The sequence below is a fragment of the Triticum aestivum genome, chromosome 1A (assembly GCF_018294505.1).
Source record: "Triticum aestivum cultivar Chinese Spring chromosome 1A, IWGSC CS RefSeq v2.1, whole genome shotgun sequence".
NCBI classification, from domain to species: domain Eukaryota; kingdom Viridiplantae; phylum Streptophyta; class Magnoliopsida; order Poales; family Poaceae; genus Triticum; species Triticum aestivum.
The window spans coordinates 251150147-251168496 of NC_057794.1; the positions used below are offsets into that span (position 1 = coordinate 251150147).

The 18350-nt window shown below is 45.6% G+C and overlaps 1 protein-coding gene and 1 long non-coding RNA gene across 7 annotated transcripts; one reads left to right on the top strand and one right to left on the bottom strand.

The window, feature by feature from the left end:
• Nucleotides 1-7680: 7680 nt before the first annotated feature.
• On the bottom strand, nucleotides 7681-17729 carry LOC123044756 (uncharacterized). Of its 5 annotated transcripts, XM_044467624.1 has the most exons (6): nucleotides 17242-17729; nucleotides 17035-17162; nucleotides 15839-16009; nucleotides 15441-15575; nucleotides 8917-10896; nucleotides 7681-8823 (listed from the first exon to the last, which is right to left on the bottom strand). In XM_044467624.1, exon 5 carries the CDS (start codon nucleotides 10073-10075, stop codon nucleotides 9086-9088), a length of 990 nt encoding a protein of 329 aa, XP_044323559.1. In that variant the 5' UTR covers nucleotides 10076-10896; nucleotides 15441-15575; nucleotides 15839-16009; nucleotides 17035-17162; nucleotides 17242-17729; the 3' UTR covers nucleotides 7681-8823; nucleotides 8917-9085. The 5 variants fall into 5 exon arrangements, with proteins under 5 accessions (XP_044323559.1, XP_044323580.1, XP_044323570.1 ...); XM_044467645.1 differs by having other exon boundaries at nucleotides 15441-16009; nucleotides 17035-17132; XM_044467635.1 differs by lacking the exon at nucleotides 15441-15575.
• Nucleotides 10889-13383, top strand: LOC123044763 (uncharacterized). Of its 2 annotated transcripts, none has more exons than XR_006420334.1 (3): nucleotides 10889-11722; nucleotides 12510-12906; nucleotides 12983-13383. It is a non-coding gene; the product is annotated as an uncharacterized lncRNA (long non-coding RNA). The 2 variants fall into 2 exon arrangements; XR_006420336.1 differs by having other exon boundaries at nucleotides 12807-12906.
• Nucleotides 17730-18350: the final 621 nt, after the last annotated feature.

Genomic DNA, 18350 nt, shown 5'->3' on the forward strand with positions numbered 1-18350 from the left:
GGACAGCAGCACCACCGTGTTGGGGGTGAGGTGGTGCGGCTAGCGTCCGTAGAACTCGAGGAAAGAGCGGAAGAAGTTGCTCGCCGGCAGGCCCAGGCCGCGCAGGCAGTGCGAGCGGAAGACGACCCGCTCGCCCTTCTGCGGCGCCGGCGAAATTTCTCCCCTCCGCGCGAGGCGGACCCTCACGAGGTCCTCGCCGGGCAATCGACGCGTCTTGCGGAGGAAGTCGATGTGATCCTCGTGGACCTCCGAACCATCCCAGGTACCGGAGTGCGTCGTCGGGGGCCTGACGGTGGAGGAAGAGCTCATCGTGAGCGAACCGCCGCAACGTTCGACGAAGCTCGAGGTGTAGAGAGAGAGAGAGAAAAGGGAGAGGAAGTAGTGGGGAGGCAGGACGCGCGTGCTCCGTTGTTTCCCCTCCTCCCCCTACTTATAGCCCAGTGGGCTGCGAAGCCGAGGGGGCGGTTGTGGGATTTACTGCGCCCACTACCCCACACCCCCCACGTTTATCGTGCAAAGTTACTGCGCGTGGTAACTCTGTGGGAACCTCAACCGTCCCCCACGGCCGCAGCGGATCCGCTCGCGCGCTGAGGCATGGTAGTGGCGGGCCCTGCCTGCGGGCATGTCCCATCTTGCGGATGGGTAGGCAGGCTGGCCCGGCCACCGTTTGCCACGTGTTGGGCACGAAGTGGGTGGCGGCCAGGAAGCTTAGCTCATACGCCACTGAGTTCCCACCAGGGGGTTCGAAAGTATTTTCTGGACGAGTCAAAGTCAGGCGACTTCGACTCCTACCAGTCGGCCCAGCAGAGTCAAGCAGAGTCTCCATCTCAAATTTTCAGAGAATGAAGCTACTGAGGCTCCTCGGCTGATTGTCCGCGACGCCTCATCAGCTTCGGAGACTACTGTCGGAGTAATGAGCCACGGGTAGGCTAACCCGAGGCCCGTAACCTTTCAAGACATCGGGGCTGACTGCGCCCCTCAGGACACAGACGAAGAGCCGATTTCAGGAGGGCGGCCGGAGGAACAGCCGACTGCTCATAAGCATCCGAGTCCTACGGGTGAGATCGAGACCGGCCGACTCCGACTTGCGGCTTCCAAAGTCGCCGACCACAGGAAGTCGGCCCCCGACACCAGCAAAGCCCATGCCCTCATCAGGGGGTGGGACAAGGAATGGCGGCAGTAAAGCCCACTCCCTCCCCTTTTCCAGGGGATGGCCAGGGCACAGTGCGTTGTACCAGCGGAGATCTCCGACTGGCACATCACTGTTGCCATGCCATCCCTGACACCAGCAACAGTGGGCGGAGTCCTGTACCCACGACGGTCTGACGGTATGATCCATGGAGGACCGGCCCTACCGGTCAGTGAGAGTCCAGAAGACGGCAAGGGCGCCACCAGTCGGACCCGTAGGGAGCCGGTCCGCGGAAGTCGACCTGCCCCTCCCATGGGTCCCACACGCCATTAACCAGACGAGACGTGGAGAGGCTACAGTAATCGTCTGCTAGGCGGCCGGACTATAGCCACGACCCCATAACCAAGCCTGCGTCATTAGAGGCACGGCTACAGTAATCAGCAGCCGGCAGGACCCGCCAGTGGCGGGTGCGGCCTATCGGCTCCGTACCCGACCAGTCAGCTGGGCCCACCAATCGGCGGGCCCCAGCAGTCGGCAAGAGGACCCGCAGGCGAAGAGACTAACGGCTGGGCCCTACGCCACTACAATTTACCATTGTACCCCTGGGGGTAGGCTTATATAAACCCCCCAGGACACCCATGCAAAGGGCTCTGATTCATTAGAACTAGACCAGACCTTGGAGAAGGGAGAGAGCTAGGCTTGCCTTCTCCTATCCACAGATACAGCTCAAGGAGCACCATTGTACTCACTTTGCCTTAGTGATCATGCGGAGACCCCGCAGAGCAGGATTAGGGGTGTTATCTCCTAGGAGAGCCCCGAACCTGGGTAAAGTATGCCGGCGTTCGTGTCTATGCCTCATCCCGTTTCCAGGCACCGGCGACGTTCTACTCGCCCCCACCATGATAAGCCATCCGTTGGCATATGTCGCTCCCAACCCCCGACAGTTGCCATATACATATTTTGTTTGATAAAATAAGAATCATTGATTTAGTATAAATTTGACTGAAGTAGGGGGGCCTTTTGGCCTCCTTTGAGAGATTATTAGTTATAGAAGAATGTAAAAGACAATGTGGGAGACTATGATTGGACGTAGGGTGAGAGAGGGCCCATCCCCTTTAAATTAGGGGGGAGATCCGCCGCCTTGGGAGTCGTCAGATTTGACACAAGTCTAGCGCCTAGTGTCCGAGTCGTTCTTCACTTTGCAACATATCTTGTGTTGCAAAAAAAATTGCAACAGGGATGATGTTGTAGAAATTTTTTGTAACAAATTGTGTTATAGATTTTTTTTTGCAACAGAGGTTATGTTACAATTTTTTTTTTTGCAATAGAGATTATGTTGCAGAATTTTTTATAACAAAGGTTATGCTGCAAAAGAATTATCTGCACTATCAAATTGTCACTGCAACATTCTTCATGTTTCCAAAACATGGACGATGTTGTAAAATTTTGAGTTGCAGTGCATGGGACTAGACTAATATGTGATTGGCTCTCGACGCGATGGACGCGAAAGAATCGGCTGGATGCTTTTAATCATTTCTCGATTATTAGTTGGAAGATTACATAGCTTATGTAAAAACCTTAATGTAAGTCTAGCATTTTTTTAAGAAAGAGAGGATATCTAAACCCTAAACCCTAAGAGAGATTATTAGTTACGTAGTTTATGTAAAAACCTTTTGTAAGTCTAGCATTTTCGTTAAGAAAGAGATGATTTCTAATAAATCAACGCGCTTCTGAATCCTCCTCCCGCTTATTCGAACAGGCCTACCAACACGCAACAGTACTGCACCTTCTTATGTTCAAAAATAAAATACGTAAAATAATAAGTACTGCGCCTTCTCCTCTCCAAAATTTGCCCCTCCTCCCCCCACCCCCCACCGGGGTCGTCGCCGCCGTCTCAATATCAGCGTCGACGCAGCCCACCGGAACTCACCACCGCCATCAGCGCTATCGCTCACACTATCCCCCTGCGCCGTCAACTCCGTCCGGTACTAGAACCACCTCCCCCTTTTTGCTTCAGCGCACCATTTTGTACTGTTCGACGGGTTCGGGTACAATCTCGAATTGTTGGCCCGTAATCCAGTCTCAGTGACGAGATGAAAACACAAATTTGAGCAAATAGATGGTACACTAGTACAAGAGATTAACCAAAGCACATATCCTCGGTTTAGAGTCTTGGCATCAGTTGCGCTGCAACCGTGCTGTAGAACACCAGCTTACTGATGGCCGGAAGTGCATCACGCCCAATCTTGACATAACTTACTACATAGAACAGTATTAAAATGCTAGGCATTTTAGAAGATTTCCTTGTACACTGCTACAGATAGGCATTTTAGAAGATACCTAACTTTATTTACTACATAGAACAGTACGACACTGCTACAGATAGGCATTTCAGAAGATCTCCTTGTACACTATGTTCTTCGCCATCCCTTTGCTTGCGTGTTCTTCGTCGTCGTCGGCGATCAGGATCTTCAGGCCATTCCTGTTTGTTACTCTGGAGACCAACACATAGAGTTGCCCATGAGTGAAAACTTGCCTGGGCAAGTAGATGCCGACCTTGTTCAAAGATTGCCCCTGGCTCTTGTTGATTGTCATTGCGAAGCACACGGATAGAGGATATTGCTTTCTTTCTAGTACGAATGGCCATTTAGGCTTGAATGTCAGTGTGATGATCCGAGGGATGCATACCTTAGTACCGACGTGTGCTCCAGTTATGATCTGTGCTTCGACGACTCTTTTTCCAAGTTTTGTGATTGTCATTCTTGTACCGTTGCATAGCCCTGCACTTTGATTGATGTTGCGAAGAAGCATCACTGGCAGACCGACTTTGAGCTCAAGTAGGTGATCTGGACATCCTGGGTGCTTTAACTTGTTTAGAAACTCTGTAGTATACAACAATTCCATTTCATGGCTGTAAGACATTGATCTGCTCATCCTGTCACAGCTCAGGTATGTCATCCTGTCGCCTTGGATTTGACCCATAATATGCTCATTGATCTCATTAACGCTCTCGTTCAAAGGACACAATATCGCCCTTTCTTCCAGGAACTTCTGTGTGCAGATATTGTCCTGGAGGTCAGGATAGGTACTTTGGATGATTTTTGTTTTCGGATTATCTCCTTTTTCTAGCAGCAGATCACTGGGGATACTTACATACTCCTTTTCATCTAATAAACATGTGTCTCCATTACCGATCTGTAGTATCCATTCCGCAAATTCCGCAGTCTTCTGCTGCTCTGCTTGATCATTGGACAGAGAATTGAGACGCATATTTTTGGTAAGGTTGAATACCTTGAAATGTTGCCAGAGGTATGAGCATTTGATTGATGCACTTATAGTGTGCTCCCTTCTTCCCCTTGGCACAACAGGGAGGATTTGTCGAAAGTCCCCTCCTAGAACAACTGTCATGCCGCCAAAGGGCTTGTTGCAACTATTCTCATTGGTGAACCTGAGCACATCTCTTAGGCTCTTGTCAAGTGCCTCAAAGCATTTTTTTGTTCGCCATTGGAGCTTCATCCCATAGTATTAGTGACGTCTTCACTAATAGATCAGCCACCTGGGAACCTTGTTTGATGTAGCATGTAGATTGACCTGTCAGGTTGATTGGAATATTGAATGTTGAGTGTGCTGTTCTACCTCCTTGAAGCAGAAGCGCTGCGATGCCACAAGATGCAACTGCAAGTACGATTTTTCCCTCCGATCTTAGTCTTGTAGTGATTGCTTTCCAAAGGTAAGTCTTACCTGTCCCACCATAGCCATCCACAAATATCATTTTCCCCAATGATTGATCTGCTGATTCTATTATGGCATCGAAGGCCTTCTTCTGATCCAAATTTAATTTTTTAACTAGTTGCACATGTTCAGCCTTCAACTTGTCTTTGTCGTAGTTCATTTGTTCATTTATAAGTCTGTTCTCAATTACATTTAACTCGGGCATGTTTGGTAGCTCTATTCCAGGGTAATCCTTTACTTATCTTCCGGCTTGTCCCATTTGCTTCTCAATTTCTATTAAAGTGCATTTTCTATTGTGTGAAGGAGTGCAGGGGGGCGGAAAGTTTGTGACCTAGCTTGGTGTGTGCTGTATGTCTTTAGAGAGTGCCTCCCAGTTGGATTTCCAGAACATCCTTGGGTCTGTAACCTCACAATAGCACAAAATAGTTGCAAACAATTGGCGTAGTTGCACCCCAGGTGCCCATTCGTTTGCTTCCTTGATGCACTCAGTCCACTCCTTGTCATCCTCAAGAAATCCTAGCGCATGACATGCTGATTTGTGTTAGAGTTGTGTCGAATATAGTGTACAAGGTAGGTTACAGTTGGACTTGTAATTCTATTGTGTTTACATAGGATATGTAGTCGTGTCCAAGAAGGACATTTGTATCCTAGGCCTCTCATATATAGTGGGGCTAGACACACGATGTAACCTATGCCAACAATAGCACCGGAACGCAGGGAAAGCCGGCGGCATGTGCCGGTGTCCAGGGTGACCGGGTGCGGTATTGTAGCGGTGTCATGGGGAGGAGCGCCCATAGTCAGGCCCCGGGGATGTAGCCATATCAGTGAACCTCGTTAACAAATCTCGGTGTCGTACTCGTGTGGTTGCTTGATCCTTGGATGATCGACGGTATACCTCGGATTTATTCTAACAAGTGGTATCAGAGCAAGGTTTGAAAAGGTTGCGGAAGTTGATTTAGAGGAAAGCGATGAAGACCGGCGGCTGTGGAGACACGGCGTATGTGCGGCAGCAATCAGAGATCGTCACATCTAAAGCAATTGGAAGCAACTGGCTAGTTGATCGGAAGCATTGCCTGGTGGCCAGAGTCAAGATTGAAAAAGAGCAATCGGAAGCGGACTCGGCGAGATTGGATCAGCGGAAGGCTTGCATGTGCGCATTGCGGCAGCAGGGACGTGCGGCGATCGGTCAGCGCATCGGCGCATCGATCGGGCGAGCGTACGCGTGCAGCATGGCAGCGGCGGCTGCAGCCCATGCGGCCCAAGGCCCAGTCGGATGCGGCTGGGTGGATGGCTGCTCGCTGGCCCATGGCTGGGCTGGCAGCGCTGAACAAGGCCGGATGGTGCTACACGTGCAAAGGCCAAGACGTGAGAGATTTGTTTTGGACAAAAAGGGCACGAGTGTTCATACTTCACATGAGACGAGCGTGTGTGTGTGTCCTTTGGGCAGGAAGATGTTTCTCTTTGCTGCTATAAGGGTACATGGAGATGCACTAGCAAATAGTGGCGAGAAAAATAATTGTGTAAAGAATTCTTCGGGTCAGGTTTGCATGGAAGTTTTTCTGTCAAGATTGCTTGGAGGGCTTGGAGATTATGTGAAGTGGAGGACAGTGTGTCATACAGTCGAACGAGATTGGCTGGGTCGGACTAGGCAGTCTGACGGATCGACGCGAGTCGATTGGTACAGAAGACGGTGGTGAGATCGACGATGACGACATAGGTGCGTGATGTTGATGGTGACCGACTTCTGGGGCGTGGAAACACGTGGCGCAGGCCCAATGGCTTGTGCGGCTTCGACAAGACTATGGCGCGGGGTTGATTCAAGACGGTGCACATGAGATCTTGAAGTTGACGGGGCACAAGAGGTGGACTGATCATCTACCATGGAGTCATGTTGAAGGTGGAGCTGGATTGAGGGGGCTGCAATGTAATGATCCAGGGAATCAAAGCCTATTCAGCAAGGGGGAAAAGCGAGTGGCACGCAGTTCGGACTGGAGCCCAGTGGTCTGATGGAAGCGTCAAACTCGTCATCGGTCGGTGATGATCGATGGTACTCTGCAGTGAGGTTGAGTGGTGTGGTTTCGCGACCCTTGAGACTCGACCGAGACAGCGAAGGTTCGACGCAGTAATAGCGGCGAGGCGTGCGGTACGCACGGGGCATGGAGACGGGCCAAGGCTCTGGTGGTCATACATGTGGTGAGACAACTGCGAATTTGACTCGGGATGATTACAAGCAATGCTGAAATTCCTTCAAGTTTCAGACAGACTGTCAAGAAAGGAGCGGTGATGTTGAGTTCAGGTAACTCTTATGTGTGACATCCAATATGTGAGTTGTTCATTTTCACGCAGGTCAGTGATCAGTGTGTGATGGCGTTGGACTGATACTCTGAAAGTTGGGATCACAAACTAGAGTGACAAGGAACTTTATTTTGCTCGAGTGTTGACTGTGGTTAAGAAAAGAAGGGACTACAAGTTGCAGGTGGAGTCATATGGAGTCTTTGGAGTAGCAGCAGTGCTCATGGGATAAACTCAAGTTCAATGTACATGGAAGTTTGACGCATTGACAGATCCAGGGTGGTGGAGTATATTCGCCAAGGTGGAGTTTGTTAGAGTTGTGTCGAATATAATGTACAAGGTAGGTTACAGTTGGACTTGTAATTCTATTGTGTTTACATAGGATATGTAGTCGTGTCCAAGTAGGACATTTGTATCCTAGACCTCTCATATATAGTGGGGCTAGACACACGATGTAACCTATGCCAACATAATAGCACCGGAACGCAGGGGAAGCCGGCGGCATGTGCCGGTGTCCAGGGTGACCGGGTGCGGTATTGTAGCGGTGTCATGGGGATGAGCGCCCATAGTCAGGCCCCGGGGATGTAGCCATATCGGTGAACCTCGTTAACAAATTTCGGTGTCGTGCTCGTATGGTTGCTTGATCCTCGGATGATCGACGGTATACCTCGGATTTATTCTAACAATTTGTATGATGAGTGCACGATTCCGTTGACAGTCCTGATGTCTTCAAATGTCATGCAACCCTTCGCAGTGTTGAGAAGAACTCTGAGATAGTACCTTTCTCCGCTTGCAGGATGAGCATTGTATATCCTGCCAATGTTCCTTCCTCCTCTCCGCCTTGTCCACTTCTGTTTTTTCCATGTCCATCTTGTAGGAAACTCCAAATATGTTAATTCTCTCGCATCTTTGTGTTTTTTATTTGTCTCCATCCACTCAGTAAACATAGTGGTACTTGATCTTGGGCGCTGTATTATTTTTTCTAGGTTTGTTGAGTCAGGAAAAATGACTTGTTGCTTGTTCTCCTCGTGGAACAATAGCCTCTGAACAGATGGTTGCTGGTACTGTAGAGGAAACTTGAATATTCGCCAGCATGCTTCAGTTGCTATTATGTATCTGCATCTAAGGTACATTCTAATCTCATCATAGTTTTTTGATTGGTCTGTTTCTTCGACCAGTGCTGTTGCTTGGTTATCTCCTTCACGGATCCTTAAAGAGATATTTGATTGACATATATCGATGACACAACTCCACATTTATGTGTGCTTGGAATTTTACCAGGAGATCTTTGTTGTATGGTACAACAAATCCATTGTTCAACTTGACTCCTCCCTTGTCTATTTGGCGGCCATTATCTCGTCTCCTGTACCTTGGGTAGTTGTCTTCATCAATGACCGTCTCATCACAGAATTCTTTTGGAAAGTAGTTACTGCACATATGTTTTTCCATGCAGGGTGACTTTGGATTTGCCTCTCCACATGGTCCGTGCATCATAAAATTCTTGACAGCTTCAAATGTTACTGGATCCCTATCCTTGTCCGGGATTTCAGCGCATATAATTTCATCTGTTTGTGAGGGCTTGAGACGCTTCCCTTTCTCTTTTCCGTCAAGGAATATTAGTATATGGGCATGTGGGAGTCCTCTCTTCTGGAATTCTATTGTGAAGATGACTGCATTTAAAAAAAAATTATATTAGTAAATTACCGGTCATAAAAAAAGTGCAAGCATGTATTACTGATAAGTGATGATTTACTAATACTTACTTGCTTTAGTCTTTCCAAAATGTTGTTATCAAACATGAGCTCTTTTAGCTTTATCATGAACACTCGAACTGCAATATCAGGTCGTTCTGCTGGTTTCTGGTTCCCGGCTTCATCTAGCATCAATTGAATCTCAGGCCAACTAGGGTTGCATGTGAATGTTACGAACAAGTCAGGATTTCCAGCATATTGCAATCACATCTTGGTAGTTCTGCTCTATGTTTCGAGGACTTCCTGTGAAACTTGCTGGGAGTACTATTCTCCTCCCTACTAGCTCTGTCAGTGTGTCTCCTTTTCTGAATGCGTCGTGTAGTCCATCATAAAGTTCTGTTCTTAATTTTCCTTGATTTTTTCTGAACCAATCGAGCCTACACTGTTCGATGCATGTATAGACATCTACTATGAACTGCATTGATAGATTTCCACATGTTAGCAGCAACATTGACTGACCTGGGCGCTGTTGGAGATGATATGCATAGTATTCCAGCATGGTGATATATTTCTTGTTACTTGCACCTTTCTTTTTGTTGTATTTGATTCCAAGTCTATAACCATCTTCTCCATATGGGAAGAGCAATGGGTATTGCATGGCCATGAATTTTGGATGGATTTCTGAAATTCTTTTAGGTTTCATATCTTTGTACTCGAGAACAATGTCACGCACATAATGTTTTTGGGTTGGATCTTTGACTATAAGTGCAGCAACTTCCGATGTTGATGGCATGTTATCTTGCCTCCCATCTTGATCCCTGTTGCCAAGTAAACGTAGAGTGAAGTTGTCGTAGTCGTCTTCTTTAAATCTATCTCTTGCCATTCGGAATGATTGTGCTAGTGTGTTATTCTCGTCGAGCATGCTTAGTAGGCCACTGACAATTGTTTCATCTAGTGAGCCATCACGTCCACCAGATCTTGATGCTTCTACCCTGTTATGGATCTCATTATTCGTGTCATAGATATACAACTGCTGGAAACGAGGCTTATTTCCTTCTTGAGGTAGCAGGGTACCTATCTGGTGGCGGTTCTGGCCATTCAGTCGGAAAACATAAGGTCCATGCCCTTTATTTATTTTCTTATCTAAAGTAACCCCCATTGATGTGAATGCAAACATGGAGTTGTAAGACCTAATGTTTTTTCCGGTAGTTTGCTGATCTTTTTCCTCCATCTCTTCTCAACAAACTCGTAAGGTATGGTGGCGGTTCTTTCAATGGTGGCAAGATAACCTGTCCTCGTTTGCAGCATATCCCAGAGATTGGCTCTCTACATCCATAAGATTGTATTTCTTCATGCCACATAAGTGCATGGCAGTGTTGGCAGATGCATGTTGGCCCCCCAAAGTTCCATATCTTACTGGCATTGGAGTTATCATCCTTGCCTATTTCACCGTTATTGGTTCTAGCACGTTTTCTGCTCTTCTTGAGCTGAATTTGTGCTCTCCTCTTCATTCGTGCTGTTCTCGTTAATTCATCCCGTCGTCTCCGTTTCATCATCTGGTCAGCCATTATTGCACTGTCTACAGCTGATGATTCTGTCACTTGTGCTGGTTGATAGTTTGAATTTGCCCTTATCACTTGGCAATATCGGCGGGTACATGATTTTTGCAATATCGAGTCCAGAATTTGTTGATTCTGTATAGCTGAGGGCACTGCCTGGTAGAGCATCCTTTCTTTTTCATTTCCACCAGTTCTAGTACGCTTTGTCCCCGTCTTGAGTTCCCCTCTTGAGATGAATGTATCATTTCCTCTTCACCCGTGATGTTTTCTCCCATTCTTATAACACATAGCTTCCAATTTATTTTTGCTTGTACTTCTGCAGCCCGTGAGTATATTGTTCATCCGGTAGATTATGTAGTGATTGTAAATTATACTGGCATTCTTACTCTTTCTGCTCTTCCTGAGTTCTGGTCATACTTTTCTTCCACACAAACTTTCTAATAATTCTTTTGACTGGCTCTAATTGTCTTGGTCCATGTTGGCCATTGTTCGCCTGGACACAAATGAGAATTCATTAGATTAACCGGAGCTGAATAATGTGCTAGATAAGCAAAAGTATGTAGGGTGCATGAATGGTCTTCTTGGCTTGATATAATAACTCACAGTTTTTTTATAAATATATGAAGCCAAACAGCAAAATGAGTTAGTTAACGCAACACCTTCAAAATTTTAATAAATATCCAGCAGCTGACTTGATATATATTTTTATACAACTGTTATGGTGATTGGCGATTTTATGAGCCGTCCATCCACCCTGATCTGACGGTGGGGAAATAGGGGTTACACGGAGTTACAAAACTAAAATTACAGGAAATTACCCACCGTTACAAAATTTTAGTGGGACCAGTTGATTTTTTCAAGGGTAAATCCGTCACACGATAGCCTGCGGTGCCCACATTGAACCCACGTATCTACCTAGCCGGCCACGCTGCCGCGGGGATTAGGGATCGCCACCGCATGGCTCCGCCATGGCCACGTCGCCGCCGTCCACCTCCGCTATGGCCGGCCTAGCGCCGCCGTCCACGTGCGCCATGACCGGCCTAGCGTCTCTGTCCACCTTCTCCGTGGCTGCCATGGCGCCGCTGTCCACCTCCCCCATGTCCGACCCGCCTACCTCCACCGTGCTCAGCCCAGTGCCGTTGTTTACCTCGACCATGGCCCCCAGCAGTTCTTCCCATCACCAATCCATCCCCCTATCCGACCATTCCCATCGCCGGCAAGGTCCGCTGGAAGAGGCTGACATGAATCCCCAAGATCAAGATCCAAGAGGACTAGATGATTGCAGCGTCAGAGAAGAATTTGTAACAATCTACAATAAGGTAAACCCCCTCTTCCAATTAGCATAAAAGCTCCAAGTTCTCCCCTTTGTTCTCCAATTAGCATATTCTCTGGATGGTCTGCAGGTTCGAGTAGGAACACGAACACATCAATGAGGTCTTGTTTCATTAGGATAATAGAACACATAATCTGTACAAATAGGATGTAGTATTTTCATTTGCTGAGTTGATGAATAAGGTTTAGTTCATCTTATACCAGAATGGCATGAATCATGATACTGATGTGCTTCCGTGGCAAACATAATTCTAGAACACTAGAAACTCCACATATGTGTACTAGATAACAGGAGATACAAGAGGAATATTACAAGTGTTGAAAATTAACAGTAACTAGTAGGCTACAGAGTTTATGTCACTAAATTCATAATTGTAGATCTAGCATAAAAATGGTTAGTATAAGAAGTAATATTTTCTTCTGTTCATATACTCAAAATGTAAAATAAATTATCACTAGAACTATCCGAAGAGAAAATATTCTAAATCAAAAGGAAATGGTTGAGTCTTCAAGGAAATAAGTGGTTAAAAGACAAGGAAATCATGTAGGTCATAATTTACATTTCAAGTCATACATAGAAATTAAGCGGTAGAACTGACTGATTGGAATCCTCTGAAACTAAATATGCCCAGTTTGCTAGACACATTTAACTTGCTCACTTCATTCTGCTTACATTACTTCATGTCCTCTAGTCTCTGCATACTTTCTGATGAATTTCTAAAGCTCTGTTTGCCTATCTTGGATTGCAACTAACCTGAACTCTTTGCATTGCAGTGTCATGCCCAACTAAATTCCACAACAAGCTAGCTTGAACTATCTGAATAGCTTGAATTGCAGAAGCAGTAGCAGTAGCAGTCAGTACTGAAGTTGATCTACTAGGATGATTTTATATTTATGTCTCAAAATTTCTGGTGCCTCTCGCTTCATAAGAAAATATTAAATCTCTCATATATTACGTGTTTATCTGGAAGCCGCTCCATTCTTTGTTATATACTTCTGTTTAACCCAGTATCACATTATATATGTACCGCTACTACTGTTTTCTAAATGCATTTACTTCGGTGTTCACAGAGTCTTTTGAGTATGCTTTTATTTCCGGAGGACGCATCCTGAGTGACTACACATGAGCAGTTTTTCTTGCTCCAGGGTCGAGCCTCAGAACAACTAGCTAGTAAGTTTTTCTTTTGTTCTTCACGCAATTGATTACCATAATTAATCTCATAATTTCTGTGTTTTTTATTTTGTAGACCTGGACATATACGAAAGCACATCATTAGAGCCAGAGGGAGAAGATCAAGGTATATGTGATAATTTATATTCCCTAGGAAAATATACGATGAGGCTCCAGTCAACATATCCTTACCTGGGAAGATATTTGGCGGAAGTGCTCTCTCCTAGCTGTGAGATATAATATCTTCTCGTGGAGGTGTGGATGAAGGACCCCTCCAACGTGCAAAAAATTGGCACATGGAGCTGCCGGAGCCAGACGGCCCAGCCTCACCGCCGGTAGAAAAGCGCGGGATGGTGCATGGCGTCCTCATCTATGTTGGATCAGTGGAGGATCACAGCACCACGTTGATATGGAAAGAGATGATTTGGCAAAGAAAAGACCCATCTACTTTGCAATTACTATACTTTGTCTATAAGAAGTTACTGCACATATGCATTTCCCTATCAGTATTCTGCAGCTAAACGAGGAAACTTGGTATGTATGATTTGTCATAAGTTGGAACCAGCAACTGCTTCTTCCATCTGTTCTTCAATCTGTAGTCCATATATTTTGCTTATAACTATACATCAGTTCCTACCTTAGACAGAGGCTGAGCTTCTTGTTTCAAAAACTTGGAAAACACTTGTGATGCAGTGGCAACCCGCGGGGCATAAATAATCTACATTATAATGTCACTAAAGGAAATCACCTAAAATAGATACTACAACTCAAAGTTGTATTATCGACACTTATAGGCATGAACGACTGATACTTGTAAGCCTATGAGCTCGAACGAGTGAGATCCATACTTCTGAGCCTGAACGCCTCAGAGCTATACTTGCCAGTCCGGACGACTAAGAGCAGTACTTTTAACCTTGAACAGCTACGATCGGTACTTGTGAGCTCAGACGACTCAGAGAGTGGTACTTTTGACCTAGGACGACTCACGGTTATTCGTAGTGGTGCATGTGGGGCCTGACGACCCAGAGTGATTTCTAGTGGTATTTGTTGGTAAGGGTTATTGAGAGTGACTACTAGTAGTGGTATTGGTGGCCTGGATAGCGTAGAGAGGTATTGGTGGCCCAGACGAGCCATAGTGGTACTTATGGGTACACAACTAGCACTATGGGTCGTTCGATCTACTAGGACTCTGGATCCCACAAGTATCGCTCTTAGTCATCCGGAACCACAACTACCTTAACAGGTAGTCTCGACACACTAGCACAACTGTACTTGTGGGCCCAGACAAGTAAGATCGTTACTTGTGAGACCGAACAAGTAAGATCAGTACTTGTGGGCCCGAACAACTAAGATCAATACTTGTGAGCTTGAACGAGTAAGTTCGGTGCTTGTGGCTCTGAATGACTGAGAGTGGTATTTGTGGGCCCAAACGACTAAGAGCGGTATTTTTGGGCATGTATGCGTAAGACCAGTACTTGTGGACGTGAAAGAGTAAGAGTGATGCTTGTGCACCTGAACAACTAAGACAGGTACTTGTGGGTCCAAACGACTAAGATCGGTAGTTGTAGGCCCGGACGATTAAGATCGATGCTTATGGGTCCAAACGACTAAGAGCGATACTTGTGGGCCCGAACCACTAAAATCGGTACTTGTGGACCTTGGAGAAGATGATCGATACTAATGAGCCCGAACGAGTAAGATCGTTACTAGTGAGCCCGAACAAGTAACATCGGTACTTGTAGGCTCGGACTGCTAAGATGGATACTTGTGGGCCCGAACCATTAAGAGAGATACTTTGGATCCGAAGGACTAAGATCTGTTCTTGTGGATCCAGAAGACTAAGATCGGTACTTGTGGACCCTGGTGAGTAAGATCGATATTAGTGAGCCCGAACGAGAAAGATCGATACTAGTGACCCTGAACGAGTAAGATCAGTGCTTGTAGGCTTGGACTAATAAGATCAACACTTGTGGGCCCGAACCACTAAGAGCGATAATTATGGGTCCTTCTAAGTTTGGTACTAGTGAGCCCGAACGAGTATGATCATTCTGCACGCAGAGAGAACTTAAGAACGAGGATGATGTTGAATGGTTCATTAGTAGGCTTTAAGTTTTTGTTAGTAGGCTTTGAATTTTTGTCTTCCATATTCGCACGGGTCAGGATGAAAGGTATCCTTAGTGACATTCACTTCAAGTTTTGTTCTCCAAAGGATGAAATGATGTGAGAATCTTTTTTATCTATGTTTCAAATCGTCATATTATAATTTCCAATATATCTCGAGTTCCAACCTTCTCTTGAACTGAACCACTTTGCGAATGCTGGTTTTCCCTTCAAATTTCCACTTAAAAGAGTGTTGCCTGCACAAACATATCATTTACACTAAACTGGAACATGCGTGTCTCCAACAGTGCTTTTACATTAAACTGTATTTTTTTTCTGATATGACAGTGTTAGCTTTAGTAAACTATAGGTTTTAAGTGTGACAATATTTTAGTAAAACTTCTACTGATGATCGTCACCCATTAACTCCACACCTGATTCCTTTGTGCAGCTAGCCGTTCTCAGTCTCGGGACATGACCGAATCACAAACCACAGTAACCTCAACCTTGAACATCCTGCGGATCATCTGTCCACTCAATCTTCTCATCACGAAGCAGCAAATCATTTCCTGCTCATCATGAAGTAGCAAATCAGTTCTGTGCTAGACCACCCATCGCGTGCGTCCACTCATGGCTCACAGAAACATAAACAAAAGTTGGTAATATATATAAGCATCCTATTCTAGACCTCCAGATCCCATGCCAAGAAAACTGCACAGAGGTGAAGGCTGGTGAAAAACTAGACATGAAGCCTTTTTGTCAGCTAATTTTAAGTTGATTCAGACAACGCTCGCAACAAAGGTAGAGGATGAACAATGATGGCACTATGTACCCTTTTTCATTCATGGACATGATATGAGAGCAATGCGGGTATTCATGGCCCCCATTTTTTCCCCAAGCTTTTAGACTGCAAATAGAGAAGTAAAATTGTGCCAAGGACTACTGATCATTGTTGTCTGAAAACATGGGAGAGAGATCAGAGTTCAGAGAACATCGTCAACACCTGCAAAGGACAGAGGACAACGAATCACATTTTTGTTCAACCCACTACCCATTTTTGTTCTAACAAGGAAAATTATGTCACTAAGAAAATCAATAACAATCTAGCTATTGCAGTGTCCTGCTATGTAGCATGCAATCAACCATTGAAGTTTTCATCGAAACAGGTCACATTCTTATGCTGATTGGAAGTAATGATCCTGACAGGTCGAAAATAATGATCACTCATCCTACAGGTCGGAAATAATGATCAATGAGGTGCTACATGTCGGAAATATAGTACACTTCTTGCTTTTCACTCATCCTACAGACCAAAAATAATGGTCAATGAGATGCAGCTGCAGGTAAGTTTGTCACAACATGATATTTAATATCGTAATAAACTATAATTGGCATGAACTCTGGGTGATCCACACAGCTATAGTAAGTTAGGTAGTAACCAATTTATTCTAGTTGCAGCGAGCACAAAGAGAAAAACAACTAGTTATTAATAACAGTGACGAATCTTATAGAATCTATGCTTAGAAGCCAACTCTTGCATGCTCTAACAGATAAATAGCAAAATAAGGAATTTCAGCATCAACAAAAAGCATTAGAGACCGCTCGATTAAACATACAAAAGTCAATGGTTAATCAATATGTCAGGAAATTTGGATGACCGGACATATCTTGCAGAATATACTTGCTAAATTATGCAATGCCTGTATGGTAAAAAAGGTGGTTAGGACTACGAGGGAAACAATTTAGTGCACTTGTCTTTTTTGTCTAACAATGTTCTTATTTGTGCAATAGCCCTATCCAGAAACAATGAGATCCTTTTCTAGTTTTATGGTATTAATAGTTGCTAGATCAAATATAGTAGTTAAATATTCTTGAAAATTCCTTATGTTAGAGTGGAAGCTTTGGAAAGTTAGTACTAAGGAGCTAGACGAAGGGGAAGAAACTAAAGGATTAACTAGGCAGATAAAGATAAATTGTGCATGCTTTTCTAGTCAGTTGCGGGGAGGTCTAGATCCAGTTGCTCCCAACCTCATGAAGCTAACAATATGTTGCAGTCTCTGACCAATCTCCAGTTGCATCCCTGCTCGCCCGCCGTAGCACTTACAACTGCGGCTCCTTCATCCTCCCTGTCCTCATATCTCTTGATTAGTTGGGATCTGCAGATAGTACTGATATGATATAGAGACAGCAGATGCAAACAATATAATTTCTTTACTACAAATAGAAGCGTAATACCTAAACGGATCAATGTAGAAGAGAAGACCAAACTGGCAATAGCAGCTGGAGTTATGTTGGAGATGGAGCAGTAAGGTCATTCCATGCTCACGGCGTCCAAAAAAAAATGCTCAGGGCGTCTCCTTCCACCCCACCCTTGCCGTTGTACTCCACCATGCTCCTCCACGTCCCTGAGGATCCTGCACCGGGCGGCATGCACGGCAGTGGATGCAGCCTCGGTGCCTTCACCGCGGACCCGCTCGCGCCGTTTCACGATTCATGAGGGACCCGGCGGGAGCGGGAGCGGGAGATTAATCCGAGGGCCAAGGAGGAGACCTTCTGGGGAAGGGGCGCTGATGGCGGGAGAAGCTGGAAGTCATGGTCGGAGCCGCTGGCAGGCGAAGTGGCGGCGGCCGCCGGCGGCTCTAGGGTTAGCATCGCCCGCAAGGAGGGTGAGAGGATTCGGAATGAGGGATGGACTGTCTTGGGCCTTGCTTGGCGTGGGCACGCTCGATGCTTCAACGCGGGACAGATAGGACTATTATACCCTTATTATAAAAAATAATACTTTTAAGTGAGTTTTTCAGATCTAACGGATAGAAAAATCTTGAGGTGGAGTTACGTGAAATTACGAGGCGTAACTCGCCAACCACCCTAAAAGAGCTCATATTTTTAAGTCAGTGCACCAAGTTAAATCCTGCTGAAGTATTTTTAAGTCAGTGCACCAAGTTAAATCATGCTGAAGTTGGCGACAATTTAAATTAGTGTTGAAGATGGCCATAAAAATTCAAATTAAATCCATGTTGTTGCCTACTTGTCTGCTTCAGGGACTCTTTGATTCATAGGAAAAGGAGAGGAAAATCATAGGAATAGGAAATTTTCCTATGGTGGCAATATTCATCCATTTGATTCAAAAGAATTGACCATAGGAAAAATTGAGGTATTTTTCCTTTGGATTGAGTTTCATAAGGGAAGGGGAGCCTTGGCGCAGTGGTAAAGTTGCTGCCTTGTGACCATGAGGTCATGGGTTCAAGTCCTGGAAACAGCCTCTTACAGAAATGTAGGGAAAGGCTGCGTACTATAGACCCAAAGTGGTCGGACCCTTCCCTAGACCCTGCGCAAGTGGGAGC